The 17,692-nt window shown below is 42.7% G+C and overlaps 1 protein-coding gene across 1 annotated transcript in view; it reads right to left on the bottom strand.

Moving 5' to 3' along the window:
* LSG1 (large 60S subunit nuclear export GTPase 1) overlaps positions 1-11,778 on the bottom strand; it is a 30,535-nt gene extending 18,757 nt beyond the window's left edge. The window contains exons 1-5 of the mRNA XM_014843420.3: positions 11,620-11,778; positions 9,903-10,029; positions 5,013-5,133; positions 4,745-4,831; positions 4,137-4,223 (exon numbers count right to left, since the gene is read on the bottom strand). Of these exons, the coding sequence (XP_014698906.2) occupies positions 4,137-4,223; positions 4,745-4,831; positions 5,013-5,133; positions 9,903-10,029; positions 11,620-11,718 (521 nt within the window). The 5' untranslated portion in view covers positions 11,719-11,778. The remainder of the gene's footprint in view (positions 1-4,136; positions 4,224-4,744; positions 4,832-5,012; positions 5,134-9,902; positions 10,030-11,619) is intronic.
* Positions 11,779-17,692: the final 5,914 nt, after the last annotated feature.

Raw genomic sequence — 17,692 nt, 5'->3', positions numbered from 1 at the left:
AACTCTGGCAGTCAGAACCAGAGGCCATGCTAATTAAAACATTTGCCTGCTATCATATGCCCTGGAGAGGCTCTGATGATGTTTCACTGCTAAAACTGTAATGGTATCTTCCAGTAAACTCTCCTGGCAAGATAAAAAGAGTATTCCAAATACTTCAATCCAAGGTGAGGTCTGTTGCTCATGCAGTACCTAATCTACAGTTGTGTTAAGGCCTCAAAAGTAAACTAATAAATCACTTGCTGACAGCTGCCACTATCGAAGCCTATATCTTACTTAAACCCAGGGCTGACAAGAGAAAGTACACATCTAGCAAATGATCATCTACCAGTTCCAAGAATGCATTCAAATGGCAAAAATACAAAACAGCAAAATACCAACATAAGTTGCCACGCTGAATCAGGAATGAGTCCAACTACAAGAAGACGTCACAATGAGAAAACTTCCTGCAGCTGAGAGCAAGCCCCTCAAATCTCTCACAAATGTAGTGAGGACTACAGCAGCCCAGCACTGCAGCAGTAAGTACTTCACGTCTCTGGGAGGATGCTCCCTTCCTTCAGCCTCTGTGGCTGGGAGGACACTCTAAGGGCCGGCTGTGACTGCCACCGAACGGGAATAAGGAGCAGACGCACCAGCACCTCACAGCGGTCTCCCCCATGTCCATACCTGGTTAGCCTGTTCCGAGGTAACTCAGGCAACGCTGAACACCAAGGAAGTAACAACTCAAGGTTACCACTTAGGGCAGGCTTTCACAGTCAAAGTGGATTTTCTTTCAGGATAGTTAAATTTCCAGCACAATCTTGTGATTCAAAGGAACTCATAGACTTGCTAATTTATGAGGAATTGTTTTTAAGTTCTCTAATTAAGTGGGTCCCAGTATTTCTTCTTTAAGGTGATATCTACCACTTTCAAACTGTGAGGATTTAACAGTAAATGCAAGAATGATTGCAAAGAAAAGGATAAAGCCTGATAAACTAAAATTACAAGGTCCACAAACATTATGTCTACCTATCAAACATGAAGGAAGAATAATCAGCTTAGAAACCACTAAGAAAAGAAGACAAATTTTAGACAGCTTGCTTTGTGTGCTGAATTAGGATGCAGAGCAAAGTGCCAGCTATGTACCAGGAAGGGCTTACGCAACAATGGAAGCGCCTTATCTTACAGGAATACAGTGTTCTGCCCTGAGTGCCTCAGCAGTTTCCTGCATTTCAATGACATGTTATACATCAAATCTTTCCTGATAACTTGAAATTAAAGAGGCAGATGGCTTAGCCTGTTACCAAACAGGAGACATCTGCTGTACAAAACACATCAGAAAACATGTCCTGTTAAAAGATGTGGCAGCAGTCACTTTATTGGTAATATTTCCATGTAATTCAGATCCACTTCCATGTGATATAAATCAGACTCCTTGAGTTAGAAACATGTTCTCTCCTATAAAAAGAGAAATATCACATAAGAAAAATAACAGAGCTGTATTATAAATCCAGTGAAGCGAGAAGTTTCAACAAGTACAGGCTCACTCTGGGGAAACCAGTGGCTTGCTTAGGAGCACAAAAAGCATGTAAAGGGCCTCCCTGTTAAACGTGGAAGAATGAGCACATACGGTTACCTCTGCTCCTTCTCAAAACCTACAAAAACTGAAGTAAAGGCTGAAACTCATTAGGACAAAGAGGAAGAAAGAACAGCACTAAAATGTCAAACTAACCAAGAAGCAAACCTGTTCATGTCCCAGAACCACAAGAAGGCTCAGGATCAGGAGCGTCAGATCCACTCTCAAGGCAACAATGAGGTATGGGACTAAAACCAGTCTGACTAGGGAGCTCTGAGGTCTGCTCCCCTGTTCATTCAGCCAGACAACTACACCCCTTCAATCTCCTCTCTCAATGGCAGAAGGCCAGGGTTTATTACGGAGAAAATGAACCTGAGAGGCTTCAAAACTGGGACGTCAAACACAGGAGAAGGCGGGAAAGAAACGCCACGCTGAGAAAAAGGGGATTAAACATGAGTCTACATAACAAATGGTGAAAATGCCCAACGCCCTGGCATTATACCACTGCCGTTAGCCTCATTCTCTTTATGAAACTGGCTGGCCCTACGGAGAACGCCGATAGATAGTAACATCTTGGATTATTCCAACAAAATAAAATTGATCCCTGCTCAGTCACCCGATCGTGAAGTTCACCAGGTGGCAAACTTCACCTAAACAGGTAGTCCTGTCAGTTGGCCTTGTAATGCTTCGTTTTTAAATATGAACAGACAACAAACATCACTGACATCTGAGGAAGGCCTCCTACCTAAGAGTCAGAAACCAGAATAAACAGAAAAAAAAGGAACACAAAGGAAAGAGAGCGTGCAGATGGGGGCATTCCCTCAAGGTCGAGGTTTTGATATTTTAGAGCTTGTTACCATTTTTCTTTGGAGTACACACCCTCACCTGCTAATGACGCACCAAAGGAGAGATCAGGTCACTCTGCTCCACAGAAGTTCCCAGAGAATCACAGTGGGTCTTCCCAAGCCCCTTCAAAGGGGTCTGCCCAGAGCAGCAAGCTTCTACTTTTTCAGGCTTAGAGACTTGCCTTGCTATCCTGACCTCCCCACATCCCAGCCCAATAGCGCTCTCTGTCCCCAAGGGAGCAGGATGGGGGAGGGAAGGAAGTGACTTCTCAAAAAACAGATATAATTCACACATCATAAAATTCACCCTTTTTGAAAGTACACAACTCAGTGGTTTTAGTATATTCACAAAGTTGTGCAATCATTACGACTACGTAATTCCAGAACATTTTCACCACGCTAAAAAGAAATGTAAGTGACTTTTACAAGTTTAATCCAAGTCACAATGCTAAATGTGCTAACTCAGTCACGTGCCGCATAATAACATCTCGGTCAACAACGGACGGCACATACAACAGTGGTCCCCTGAGATCAGTACCATACAGCCTAGGCGTGTATTAGGCTACACCATGTAGGTTTGTGTAAGTACACTCTGTGATGTTCACACAATGACGAAATCAACTAACGACTCATTTCTCAAAATGTATCCCCACGGATGACTGTATCCTTTTCTGAGAATCCCAATTAAAGTACCCTATTTCCTAACGTTCTTACTGGGTATATTTCATGGATTAAAAAAAAAAAAAAGAGCCTGAAGGTTCCAGTTAAAAAGCATCACTTCAAATATAAGATTTATTTATGAAATCCTTGAAAATAATTCACACTCTTTGAGGAAAACAAAAACCTTTTAACTATACCAAAGAGGTGAGACTGGAGAAAGTTGATTTATTAACTTCTAACAATTAGGACAAGGAAAAGACTGAAAATCTCCCATTCTCAACTTATTAAAAATAATTCTCAGAGAATTAAAGCCCAATTTAAACAAATCACCCCTTGGGGCCAGCCCCATGGTGTAGCAGCTAAGTTCAGTGCACTCTGCTTTGGCGGCCTGGATCCTCGGGTTTGGATCCCAGGCAAGGACCTACACCACTCTTAGTCATGCTGTGGTGGTGACCCACATATAAAGTGGAAGAAGACTGGCACAGATGTTAGCTCAGGGCTAATCTTCCTCAGCAAAACACAAAACAAAATAAATCACCCCCTGATTTCCCCCAATCTTTATCCACTGCAATGACTCGGCCCACTGCCTTTCTATCTGTAACACAGCAGGAATCACATTATCTTTGTATTTTAGTAGGTACTGAGTCATGTTGAGTGCAAGGATTGCATTTCATTCATCCATGTGCTCCTGGTGCCTGGCACTTTGGTTGGCCTCCCCCCATGTTTGCTCTTTGCAGGCAGATACCTACCCCTTTTCACACCCATATTTTCCATATTACCAGTCGGAATTCAACATAAATTTGTTGAAATAACTATAAGTGTAGAACTCATCTTACAGAAAGTGTTCATCCTTCTCACATGCTTATCAATCTAATAACAAAAAACACCTATATTTAGAAGAAGTACATTATCATACTTTCAGTTTTTATGATAATTTTCAATAGCCTTTTGCACAGCTTAATCCCTGTGTGCCTCCCCTCTATACCTCGTCCCTGGGCTGAGGAGCATATATTGACACCCAAATCTAATATAACACTAGTACAATGTCTTCATGACACCAAAAGAAAATGGTAACTTACCTTCTCTCAATCACCCTCCAGAGCTGGCGCCAAAAATCCAAATTTCTTTCAAATGGAGTCAATATCAGCTTTTGTTCCTCTTCTAGCCTGGCTTTAGAATGAAAAGTTTATATCTTTGCCAGATTATAACAGAAGGTTTCAAGTAGTATAACTGATTCTCAAATTCATTGCATTAAAAAATAAATACACAACTATTAACTGTCAAATTATTTGTATATACTTTCTGCTGAGTCAATATGAAAATCAAATTTAAATTTTATACTTAAGCTATTAAAGCCCTGGAAGTTTATCTATCACACAAAATGACATTTCTCCCATACCTCTCCTTCTGGAAGAATGCTCAAGAGAGCAGCGATCAACTCCAGGGTGACTAATGGCTAGAGAAGAGTACGAAAAGGAGAGACAGCCAGCAATGGAGCAGAGTAACCAACTCACCATCTTTGTGCAAGGATGTATGTACACCCAGCAATGCTATTTGTGCTCATAAGAAGAAATCTACACATCCTTTTTAAAAGAATCGAGCCTCCAAAATGCAAACAGCAATGCAAGCACACCAATATGTCTGACTCAGAATTTCAAGGCCAATCTTCACATGGTCTAACACTCACCAGACAAGCTGACGTCTCCATTCTAGGAAGTTATCTTTCTCTGCCTGTTTGAGTTCTTCTGGGCTAGTGTTTTTGTTCCACTTTGGTCTAAAACAATCACAGAAGACAAAAAAAATTCCACATGAGTTACCAAAATAAAAAAGGGGATCTGGATTTAATAATGGCAGCTGAGAAAAGGAAGCAGAAACAAAGGGAACATTAAATTAAAAATTTTACACTCAGTGGCCTTCTCGTGCCTTGTAATGTCCTACATTCTTGTTCAACTCACCTCCTTGGTATACACAAGAACTGTTTGTTTTTTTCATGGAGTTTCTTAATTCTCTGGCTCTCCTCAAAAGACAGCAGTCCAGTTCTAGCCTCAGGATGCACAAACTTAATATTAAGCTTCTCTGTTTAGAGAAAAGAAAAGTGCTGTTACTCAAGTGGCAATATAGATAGTGAATGTGGGCCATTACTTGGAAAACCACAAATTTGAGCACCTAAAACGGCATTTAAGCTATCCTGATTTAGATGTCATTAGCCTTGGGCAAATTATAATTTTCAAATGAAGTTTTATGCTAAAAAAAGGGAATGAAAGAAAGAAAAAACCTTTACTAAAGCTTTCAAAAGGCCAACCATTTTTTCAAGTACTGAGTTTATAAAACTCCGTGTGCTGAATGCACTTTATGGAAACAGAAACAGTAAGAGCAGGAAGAGATTGTAAAGATTCAGGATAACCAATCTCCTCATTTACATACAGAGAATAATTCTAAGACAAGAGGAGTGGGGCAGGGGGAAGCAAAGATTCAGCAAAGAGACTCCAGTTAGAAGTGGTGAACTATTATATTACTATAATTTATATATTTATGATGCGTGCCCATAATGAAATGTTGTATAAGAATTCATTTATTCAAAGGAATTATTATTTAAAGGAATTCAAGGAAATAAAGAAATGCTAAGTCCGTGTACAAACTACAGAGACCTCTAGGCCTCTCTATTTCACCACACACAGCCACCTCATCTCCATGGGGAGGTGACTCCACCGAGATAAGCACCTGAGAAGTCAGCTGAGCTTCTTACCGAAATGCTAAGGGAAGGTCCTATTCAAAGACAACAGGACATCTTCACCAACGTTCCTCCTGATCATTAAGCAAAGATGGAGGTCCGTTATCCTCGTCAGACCACTGATACTATCTACTACCGTGGTCTGCACAGTCCAGTAACCCAGAACAGTGACCCCAACCACCATTCTCATTCACGCCATCCTCAACCAACAGTCAAAACAGACATCTTCTAGCCCCATGTCTGACAACTTTTTCACATGAATTCCTCCTTCCAATGATTTCCCACCCAACAATCCCACTTTGCTTTGTCCAACCTCTGCAAACACCTCTAGCCCCTTGATTCTTTCCTCTTCTCCTAGTCCATCATCCAACTCGTAGCTTCATTTTTTTCCCTATTTGCTAAAACAATATGATACATCCATTCAACCACTCTCTGAATGAACATCATCAAATTCTTCACTCCACTGTACCCACTCCCAAATCTCCAACCTTAGAGAAAACCAACTATCCACTCCCATTCTCATTTCAGTAGCAATGCTATGAGTGCTGCTGCAAGTAATCACACAATAATGCAGCCACCTGGCTCTGAACTGTTGTTACTATCAACACTTCTGACACCAAATGTGTGTTTTCCCACACCAACAACCAGTTCTCCAACTCTCTGGACACCAACTGGGTGTCCTAAAATTCAATTCTATTCTGACACTAACCATCAAGAGTTAATGTCAGATACTACAGGTTTTAGGGCTCAGTCCCAGAAAACTGCCCCACTTTAGATACCAAATCTCTGAATGGGTTTTTATGGAGGCTTTAACTCAATCTCCAGCCCTCTTGCCTCCCCAGAGTTGAGCTAACAGGTCCAATCCTTTAATTATGCCTGGGTCTGCCTAGACACCAATCCCCATCCTGAAGCTATCTAGGAGTCCTCAAGCACCAATTATCTCATGAGCATACAAAAGACTCACCACTCCAGAGACTCCAAAGGTCTTAGAAATTTTCATGTCAGGAACCCAGAAAGAAAACTAAATATATATTTCTCATTATATCAGAACATCAAACTGTCAATACAAATGTGTGGGCTCAACATTAGCTAAGTTCTTAGGACTTCCCACAGAAGGAAGAAAATCCTGCTATGTTCTTGGTTTTATTTCTCCCATTCCTTAAACTATAACTACTCTCCTTAAGCTCCCAAGGCCTCCTCCACCCACTTCCTTTCAGATGATCTTCTACCTTAACAAGAGAAAAACTGAAGCTATTAGATATGCACCCTCTCAGCTTCTCATCTACACATTTCTCAGTGTGTGCGTCCACCTTCAGCTTCCTTCTTTCAGCCTCAGAGGAAGCTGTGTTCCTTCTTTTCTATAAAGCTAATCTCAACTCTGCTTTTGATCCCATTCTATTCCCATCTCCTTCCAGACTCAAACTATGTTCCATTTCCTTATTAATCTCTATTTTCTTTCATGTTTTTAAAAATTAACTTTTAATTACACAATTACACAATACACAGGCTCTCCTTGTAAAAAATTCAACAATATAGCCAGCTAAACATTCTCTTTGACCAACCTCCAAACTTCTCCCCACTCCTGCAATCCCAGATCTCTCCCTTGAGGTTACTGATTAAATGCGTGGCCTTCCAAGTTTTTTCCTAATATAAACATACATATATGGATTGGTCAGATTATTTTTTTAATGCAAGTGGTACCACACTATATACACTATTCTGCAACGTGGTCTTTTCACTTGATAATTGGTCTTGGAGATCCTTCACATTAGTAGCCTGAAATTTACCTCATTCTTTTTAACTGCCACATGGTGTTACCGCACAAAACTGAGGTTCTCTTGCCTGATACGCATAAAGACCCGAGTGTTACAGCATCAGCTTTTAAGGAAAAAAAAAAAGCTTTATTGTGAGACCCATCTGCAAGGAGACAGGAGACATGAGCTCTCAGATCTGTCTTCCCAATCCAGAGCTTGGGGCAAAATTTATGAGATGAAAGACAGAGTGGTCTGAAGTCTGGAGATAGATGATTGGAGGTAGAGAGAAGTAACATAATTGACGATATGCGCAAGTGTGGTCAAGCTTAACGGCTCTTCATAGGATGCGTGTTCAAAAAATGGCAGCGTTAATATGATCTCAGGGTTGAGTTTTCAGCCCCTTGATGTCAAAAAGGTCACTTACAAGGCATCTGCACAGGCCCAGTTGATGGGTTGGTGGTCTCAACCGGCCTAAACTGGGTGAGGGGTTGTTTCTCAGTTCCTGAAAAACCACTCTTAGTTACTCTGTTAAGACGGCGTCCGTTGAACTGGTTCTAGAGGACCAGTGGTTACAATAGCATTTCATAGCACGTCTATACCACAGCTCATTCAGCCATTTGCCCACCTAGTGAACATTTAGGTTGTTTCCAAGTGTTCATTGTTAAGATACAGCATCTTCTGGGAACTTGTTAGAAATGTAACTTCTCAGGCTCAACCCACACTTACTGAATCTTCAGAGGGGCCCAGGAGTCTGTGTAACAAGTTTTCCAGGTAATTCTGATACTAAAATTTGAGAACCAGTGCTCTCGGGTAGATACTGGAAAGTGGAAATGCTGGGTTGTAGGACATATACTTTAAATTTCTAATAGATACAACTAAACCAAATGTTGTATTTTCGACTTCTCCTTCTCTACTGGCTCTCACCCCAGAACCTGTGCACATGCTAATAGTAACCTTGATCTTTCACACACACACACACCCCTCTCTTTCCCTGCCACAGCAAAATATCTTAAAAGAATACAACATCCCCATTAAGTCAACTTCCTTACCTTCCACCCCCTTTTCCCCTTGCCTCCAACTGTGGCTCTACCACTCCTCGCTCTTCACTTACTTCACCCCTCCACAAAGTCGGGTTTATTCTGGCTCCCTCACAATCCCACTCTCATTCTTTTCCCCATTCTTCTACTATTACTATTTCAATTCTGGCCACTTCTCTTGCTGGACTTAAGTCTCCTAACTGGTCTGTCATCCTCAGAATCCATCAGTGATCGTTCAAAGAATGAAACCTGAAATCACCTTTTATCCTTGCTTAAACCCCTCTAGACTCCTTTAAAGCCCCTATTCTTGCCGGATCTGACCTTTACCCACCTCCCTAGATTCGCTCATCACAACCTGCCCCTGTGTACTTTAAGCACCAGGGAGGACAAACTTCTAACCATTTTCTGAACAATGTAGGTTGCTGCTGATATCTTAGCTTAAGTCCTCTGCCTGCCTGTCATCTTGACTGTCCTTCTAACATCTACTCATCTTTTGAGACTCAGCCCCAGGGTAAAGATTTCTCTGACCAGCCCAAGTCTTCCTTCAGACAAAACAAATACTAACTCCATCTTTTACGATCCCATTGTCTGCTACAGACTTCTTTCATGGCACCTAAAACAAAATTTTGCAGAAACAAAATTTGTCTTCGTCAACACTGCACTCTTAGTAGGCAGTACAATGCCTGAGAGTAGCTGGAGCTCAATAAAAGCATTTTGAACAAATAAGTGAATTTGCTAAACAACAGAATAACGTTTACGATAATAAAAGAGAGAAATAATAGTTTATAATGCTATTTCTGTGCCAGGTACTTTTCTAAGTGCTTAGAAGACACAAAAAAAACAAGGGAGAGCAGTGACTAAAACAAATTACATGCATGGAAAAATTCGGAAGAATTCACCATAATGTGTTGACAAGTCCTTTAGGATCTAATTCAAATTGCCTAAGTAAAAGCAGCAGGCCCAGGATTTTGCTTCTAACAATGGTATCAGAAAACATTTTCTGGAAATGCTGGTATTGTCCACCATAACGTTGATTGGTCTTTTTTCTATGAGAGATTGACTTTCCTGAACGTGATATAATGATGTATAATCTAAAGAGCTTATTAGAGCTGAATTTTAAAACTGTGGCACATTCTGTACCTCACATCTTGCGTTCAACTGGACCTTCCCACACTGCTTCTGGGATATCTGCCTTTGAGTTAAAGAGCTCATTTATGAGTTTAGCAGGGTCCGCAAAACACTTCCATGTAGACTTATTTGCAGCTAGTCTGCAAAGATGGAAATGTGACCAGTGTCACGTGCACTCTGCAACAAACAACCCACCAGCTACAAACTCTGTTCCTGCGAGTTCTGCAGTTGCAAGGAAGTCATCAAGGGAGCTCTGCTCAGTCACCGACTGAAGATTAAGACGACCCCAATCGTAGCCATCACTGAGTTCACTTGTATGCAACTATGAAGAAAACACAGGGTAATAATAATACAGCTGTTCCCTTCTGCTCGACATCCAAACAAACTCTAAACTCCCAAGGAACTAACTATTCTGTGTTCTTGAGGGTGCTGTCAGCCCCATTAGACTCAATACTAATAACAGTTGACATTTAAATGAGCACTTTCTTACCTCATAATAGGCACTTTCCATTCATTATTTCGTTTAATGTTCAAAATTTTTTGAAGTAAATTTTATTGTCTCTCTACTTTACTGATGAGGAGAAAGGCTTACATAGATAAAATAACTTGCCTATATGTCATTGCAGCTAATAAGTAGTAGATATAGAATGTGAACCCAGACTCTGTCCTGGCAGCCACTGGTGGTCAAAATATTTTGATGGCGACCCACGGTGTGAAATCTATTTTATACAGTGACCCAAATGCTGGGATACAAATAGTGAGACAACTTTGTACCATGCAGTATAAACAAAAGAGTCCTGAAACAAAGTTATCTTATTACATGTAACAGACTGACATTTTGAATTTTATTCTGTTAGGTTAAAAAACCGCTAGTTGCAGCATACTTAGCTAAGTTCCAGACACACCCCAGCGTTTGATACACACCACCCTAACTACTTGCTCAGTACAGGTATAAAAAAATGGAAAAACTTAAGGTTAAAAGGTTAGGTGGTCTGCCCAGGGCCATAGAACCAGAAAAAAAGTCAGAGTAAAGATTAGACGCCAGTTCTCTTTAGAATTCACATTCAATCTTCCCACCACTTCCTAAAAGCTATATTAGTAACAAGCTGCTTGAAAAATCAATTAAAATTGTCATCTAATGATTACGTAATTAAAATGATCATCTAACAAAGTCTAATGTCCAGAGTAACTTTGACCTGATGAATAGCGATGAGCCCCATATGTTGTTTACTCTGCATATTATATGAACGGAAATCAGGTGGTGCGGTAGTGGCACATGCTGAGTTAGCATCAGGGACACCCCTGACTTCAGCACAGGTTCTTACTGAGAACTTAGTGAGTCTCAAATCCCTGGGGGCCATGAATGTCAAACATCACAAACACAAGTCAAACTACTCCATCCACGTGTCCAGAATCCGAAAACGATGACCGTCCTAGGCCCTAGGGAAACATTACGCTGGCCAGCCACACTTTGGAGATGAAGCGTTCATCTTTGAGTGAAACCATCAGGCAATAACAGGGGAGAAGCAGGGCTTTAAGTTATTTCGTATTTCTGGTAGCAACTCGCTCCTCTGGAAAGGTCAATTCTTTGAACAAATTAATACAAAAAGAGTAGTTTTTGGTCTTTGCTGCTCAGAAATTTCCCAAGCTCCCATGGCTTATATGACAAAAACCAAGACCCTTCAAGACCTCACTCCAGTCTCATCATCGCACTATCCCTCCTTTCAAGCTTCAGCCTCTGTGTCCTCTGCCTACTTATCGTCCTGGCAGAACCTTATACTCATCCTTCAAAACCCTTCTTCTGCGTCGCTTCCTCTGGAAAATTTCCAGGACCTTTGACCCTCGGCTTCCTGACATTCATATTCTCATAACTAGACAGAAAGCCTGAGAAAGATGACACGGTCTGTCTCACCCAGGAGTCAGCGTAACGCTGGTTACGGCTCCGCTGAGTCTGATGGCGGATAAGCGCCCGGCCGAGGGACCCAGCCCCCGGCGCTCTCCTCCGGCCCATCAGCACACCGCCGCCACACGAACCTTCTCTGCCTAGCTCGCGTTTTCCGGTCCCCAAGAGCGCGATCCCGGAAGTGACGTAGGAGCGAGCCCAAGTAGTGAAGGCCCGAGTTGAAGGGAAAACGAAATAACTTACTCCAAATTGCCCTTTATATATCCCGCACTTGCCAATATTATAGAATATAAATGTAAAAATGGTCTATAAACTTAATTTTCTATAGATATCTCTACGAATATCTCAAACTTGGATAGAGTGCTGGAATCAAACGAATGGTACCTTCCAGATTTGTGCTTCGGTCTTTGGCGTCCGGCGAGGAACTAGGAGACTCGAAAAACATGGCCTTTCACATTGGCGGTACTAACCCCGCCTCCTTGCTGTTTTCGTCACGAGGAGGCGGAGTCTCGGGTGAAGGATGTGGCTGGCGCGAGGTGGCGTTGCTTCTTGGCGTTGGTTTTCCTCTGGTGTCTCAAGATGTGGGGTCGCATCTGTCCAAGCCCAGCAACTAAGTACCTTTTGGTTAACTTAGTCTTTCCGAGCTGCGAACTGGGGAGAGAAGTCCCCGCCTGGATGGAAGTTTGGAATGAAAGGATGAATAATGCTTCCATTATTCTTCCAAGGTTGCAAGGAAAGCCAACAGGATCTGAATTAAATGCTTTATTTCAAATAATTTTTTTTTAAGTTTAAAAGTTCCACTTAGAATTGTATTAAAATTTTCTAATAGTTAAAATAAAGTGAAGACAGTGAGCCGGCTCCACTCTTTGTAGCCTGAGCTTTTGTTCCTCATTTTATGTTAATTTCTCTATAATAGGAATATAAAAAGACAAATTAGAGTTGCATGGGCGCTGGGCCTTTTACCGAAATTGCATTAACTGGGAGAACCACCTTGACCTTATCATGCTCAGAGAGGAAGAAGTTTGCCCAAGTCATAGATGGACTATGTGTGGTGTCAGGAGTCAAACCCAAGCCTTACCAACTATCCTATATGCTCCTGGGGAATGGGGAAAATGAGGGTTGTTAGCGGGTATTTCAGAACCCGGTGCTTCTCAGACTTTAATATGCATATAAATCCTCTGGGAAGCTCATTAACATGCTGATTCTGATTAATAAGGTCTGGAGGGAGGCTCTGGACTCTGTATGTCTAACAAGCTTCCAGGTGATGCTGATGCTGATGGTCTGGTTCGTGGGCCACACTTTGAGTAGCAAGAGAGATCTACTTACTTCTGGTGCAGATGAAGGCACTGAAGTGGACTGGCTAAAAGTCCAGTCACAGCAAGTTAGGGGCATGCAGAGCTGGCACCATATCACCCACTCATCTCTGGATTCCCTGCCAAGCCCACTGTGTGCCATGTCTCACTGCTGACTCTTACTGAACTGGAGTCAACTTTGGGAAACACCCAAGGGGTTGCTGAGAAGCCGTGTAGTAGTCAGCGAGGCTTTGGGAAGGCAGTGCTCAGAGATCGGTGAAGGAATGGTTTCTCCCATTTCCCAACTTAGAAACCGTATATCTTTAAAAAACTTGAACATAATTTCCAGAAATAAGATATGGAGAAGACTCATGGGAGAGAATAAGCAGACAGTTCCTGGTATCTCTTGGAGCTGAGTGGTTAAAGATAAAACTAACTCATAAAGTAAGATTAAATGGATTTTACATTCTAATGACAAAAACAACCGTAGATGATACATAGAAACCTGCCTTCTCATTCCTGGAGCTCAATCTGGAAATTGGAATTTCACCCTCATTTCCTTTTCCGGATTTTGTCACTTCCAGAGATTTAGAGAAAGCAAACACTTTGAGTTTCTATCGTCATTCTTCTCATGGGCTCCAAAAACTGTTCACCAAATAAAGTGATAATTTAGTCAAGACTGGTGAGGAGTCAAAAAGACACTGACAGGTGGCTCAACGGTTAAGTTCACATGTTCCGCTTCTCGGCGGCCCGGGGTTCACTGGTTCGGATCCCGGGTGCAGACATGGCACCGCTTAGCAAAAGGCATGCTGTGGTAGGCATCCCACGTATAAAGTAGAGGAAGATGGGCATGGATGTTAGCTCAGGGCCAGTCTTCCTCAGCAAAAAGAGGAGGATTGGTAGTAGTTAGCTCAGGGCTAATCTTCCTACAAAAACAAAAACAAAAAAACAAAAAAAGACACTGACTTTGTAAGGTTAAAATGGCAGTAACTATTCTTAGCTGACAAATAAGTAAGGCTTAAATAATTCTAATATTTCCCACAAAATGTTCCTCAAATCTACCATTGAAAAAGAACTAACTGAACCTCAGTTTTCTCATCTGGTTAATGGGGATAATAATTCTTGTCCTGCAGAGGTAGCAAATGAGATAATGCTGCAAGGTCATTGCCTAGTGGTTTGTGGAGTACCAATTTTCACAGATCAACAAATGTTTTCCCCCAGCAACCCAAGGATGCAGATGAGAATCCAGATGTATAATTGATCCATGTTGAGGGATAATGAGCTAGTTCATTGAGAAAGGTGAGGAGGAAGGGAATTGAGGATGCTGATGACACAAGATCACGGGATCCAGATTCAGAGAAACAAAGTGAGATTGAGAGGGGAGGGATGATGGTGGTGTGAAGGGTGGAGCAAGGTGCTGGCCGCTGCCCCAGTGAGGGGGTTGCAAAGATGAATCAGCCCAGGTCCCTGCCTTCAACTGTTTCACCCACACACTTCAGGGAACAACACAATCCAGCCAAACTCCTCTCATCACTCTGTGAAGACAGTGGAAATGCTCATCCCCTAGGCTTGTGTCTAGAAGACTGGTCAGATCCTCCTGATTCCCCCACAGCAGAGCCCTTCTGTTTGAGCCAGGATTCTCTGAACAGCTGACCCCTGGAGGAGGCTGCATTGATTTTGATTCATATCCAGCTTCCAGATAGCAACACAGAGAGTGTTTCTCATTCACGATGTTGTGTAATACTTGATTTACTGTGGCTAAACAAATGTAGTTACAAGCCCTGAAACCCACACCCAGGAACAAACCTTGGAGTAGCTTTCAGCTCTCAAACTCCACCCTCTTGTGCCTCTGGGCACCACATCTTTCTGGGGAGGGAGAGGGGAGAGTGGGTGGGTTTCTGTTTTTTCTTTTCACCGCTTGGCCAAAGATGTGTCAGTGGCAGAAAAATTGTTCCCAGGCAAACTTGCAGCCCCGCCCCTGCCGCTCTCCCCTTCTCTACAATACTTTTTTCCACAAGGACGCTGAAGCAGTTTGCACAAGGCTGAGGGTTGTGGAAATAGAAGCCTGGCAGTCTCTGCAAAGTCAGTGAATCAGTAGGCAAACTCCCTTCGATTAACTGGGATTCTCAATGTATCCCTGTCGAAAACGGGTGGATTCTTACACATGAGTCAGTTTCAACAATTCAGCTGCCTTTCATTTGTGGTTGTTATAAATGATTAATTTGAGTCACTTCAGTCAAACAGTGATTGCCTGCTTGTGCAAGTCATTGTGAGTGCAATGAAAAGTGTAAAAGATCTCTTGCTTTGGTGATACAGGCTACAGATCCTGTGGACACTATATTTGAACCTATGAATTTTTTCCCAACTCCTGTAGTTATATGTGGAATATCTCGGGGCTTCTATTCCCAACGACTTTGCAATTATCTTTTTCCTCACGACAGTCGAGTGAGAAAGGGCACTGTTATTTTTCTGAACTTTCGGAGGTAGAGATTGAAACCCAATAAAGTTAAGCAAAGTAAAACAAAGGAGGCTAGAAGTAGAATTAAAAATCACCAACTCTAAAATCTGCAGGTGGAAAGCACCAGGTTTCTCTCATTCATTCATTTACTCATTCATCACTAGGCTCTGGGGGGTCGGCATTGGATGAACTCCCTGCCCCCATGAGCTTACATTTTAGTGGTGATCAGCCTGTCAGAGGAACTCATCCAAGTGTAAATCGCTCAAGTCAGTGGTGGGGCCTTGAACTACACCACCTCTCAAGTTAGACCTTACTTTTTATCTCTGAATGTGACCCCTTCCCTTAAATCACTCTAATAACTACATTAATAAGTGTTACAGGTCAACCTGGATGGTGAGGGGATGAGGAAAAGGAGAAGGAGATGAGACTGGCCTCAAGAGAGGGGACTCCCGGGGTACATGGTGCCATTTCTATTTATGGGAATGATTAGTATAGGGAAGGGAGAGATGATTATTCTGAGTGGACACAAAGCAAGAAAACTGGAACAAATGGGTAGAAACCACAGAGTCGAAATTTTAGGCTCAATTCGTTTGAACCTTCCTACAATCGAAGTGGTTCAAAGATGGAATGGACAGCTTTGAAAGGTAGTGAGCTCCCTGCCACCAGGCGTGTTCAAGCAAAGGCTAATAACCAAGGGTCAGGATGTACTAAAGCAGGTTCATGCTTCAAAGAGGGTGCTGGAACTGAGGACCGCTGAGGCGCTTAATAGGCTCTTTACCCTCATAGGTTCCCTTCCACTTCCTGCTGCCCTCTGCTTCACCCTAGTGTCTGAAGTAACAGGGGAACAATGGTGGTCTCAGAAAGGGTGCCTAGGCTGGTAAAGGCAGGGCAGTGCCTCCACCATGTAACTCAGGGAGAGGACGACATCCTGCACCCTTTGTCATGTGAGGGTTGAGGCACCATGAACCATCATCTGGCAAATTTAGTCATCATTAGTTACAAATACTGCTATTACAAATGGAAACATTAAGATCCAAGGCTTCAGGGTTAAAGCAAACCATGCAGGAGTGGTGATTTCTCCTCCCTCCACCTTCAGAGGGGATACACCGATCTGGTCCTTGCTTCTGGTGACAGTGAGGAGAAAGATTCACTTGTAAGGCTCACAGGTTCATTTCTTTTGACTCTTTCTCTTGCCTTTGCATTTCTGCATGGGTCTTGTTCAGGTGGTGAACATTCCAAACAAGCAATAAATGAAAGGAGGGGCTTCATGGCAAGCAAGGGTCATGGAGAGAGCATTTCCGGGATTTTGGCCCACAGGGTGACCTCTGGAGTTTGTAGACATCTGACTTGTCTATTGTTCCTCTCACTACTGCGATTTCCTCTGTTTTGCATTGAATGGTGTCTGTCAAAAAGATAGGTTCCAGTCCTAACCCCAAGTACCTGTGGATGTGACCTTATTTGGAAATAGGGTCTTTACAGATGTAATCAAGTGAAGATGAGGTCATACTAGATTAGAGTGGGCCCTAGTGCAATGACAAGTGTCCTTATAAGATGATACAAATTTGGGGGCCTACCTGGTGGCTTAGTGGTCGAGTTAACGTGCTCCATTTCAGCAGCCTGGGGTTCGTAGGTTCAGATCCTGGGCACAGACCTCTCACTGCTCATCAAGCCATGCTGTGGTGGCGTCCCACATAAAGTTGAGGAAGATTGGGACAGATGTTAACTCAGCAACAATCTTCCTCAAGCAAAAAGGGGAAGATTGGCAACAGATGTTAGATCTGGGGGACACTCTTCCTCACGAAAAAAAAAAAGAAGATAGAAATTTGGACACACACAGGGAAGACACAGGGAAAACACCATGTGAGGACGGAGGCAGAGACTGGAGCCATATAGCTACAAGCCAAGGAATGCCTAGGATTGCTGGCAGCTGCAGAAGCTGGGAAGAGGCAAGAAAGGACATCTCCAGAACTGTGAGAGAAAAATTTCTGTTCTTCCAAGCCACCCTGTTTATGGTAATTTGTTGTGGCAGCCTTGGGAACCAATGGAGCCTCCGATGATCTTAGAACTGGAAGAGAATTTGCTCAGCTCACAAACAGGGAGGCGAGGGCCCAGAGAGGGGCAGCATCTTGCTCTGGGACCCTCAGTGAGTCTGGGCTGGAACGTGGGTGTCTGAGCTCTGGCTCTGATCGTGGCTTGTCCCTGCTCAGACGCCTCCAGTGACTCACCACAGCCTGGCAGGTGCCTCTGCCTGCCATTCAAGGCCCTCTGAAATCAGGCCCCAACCTGACTCAAACACAAACAGCATAGGCTTTGGAGATCTTGGGGAAGTTTC

Source organism: Equus asinus, chromosome 5 (genome assembly GCF_041296235.1).
Source record: "Equus asinus isolate D_3611 breed Donkey chromosome 5, EquAss-T2T_v2, whole genome shotgun sequence".
In the NCBI taxonomy this organism is placed as follows: domain Eukaryota; kingdom Metazoa; phylum Chordata; class Mammalia; order Perissodactyla; family Equidae; genus Equus; species Equus asinus.
This window is presented reverse-complemented; position numbering and strand designations above follow the sequence as displayed.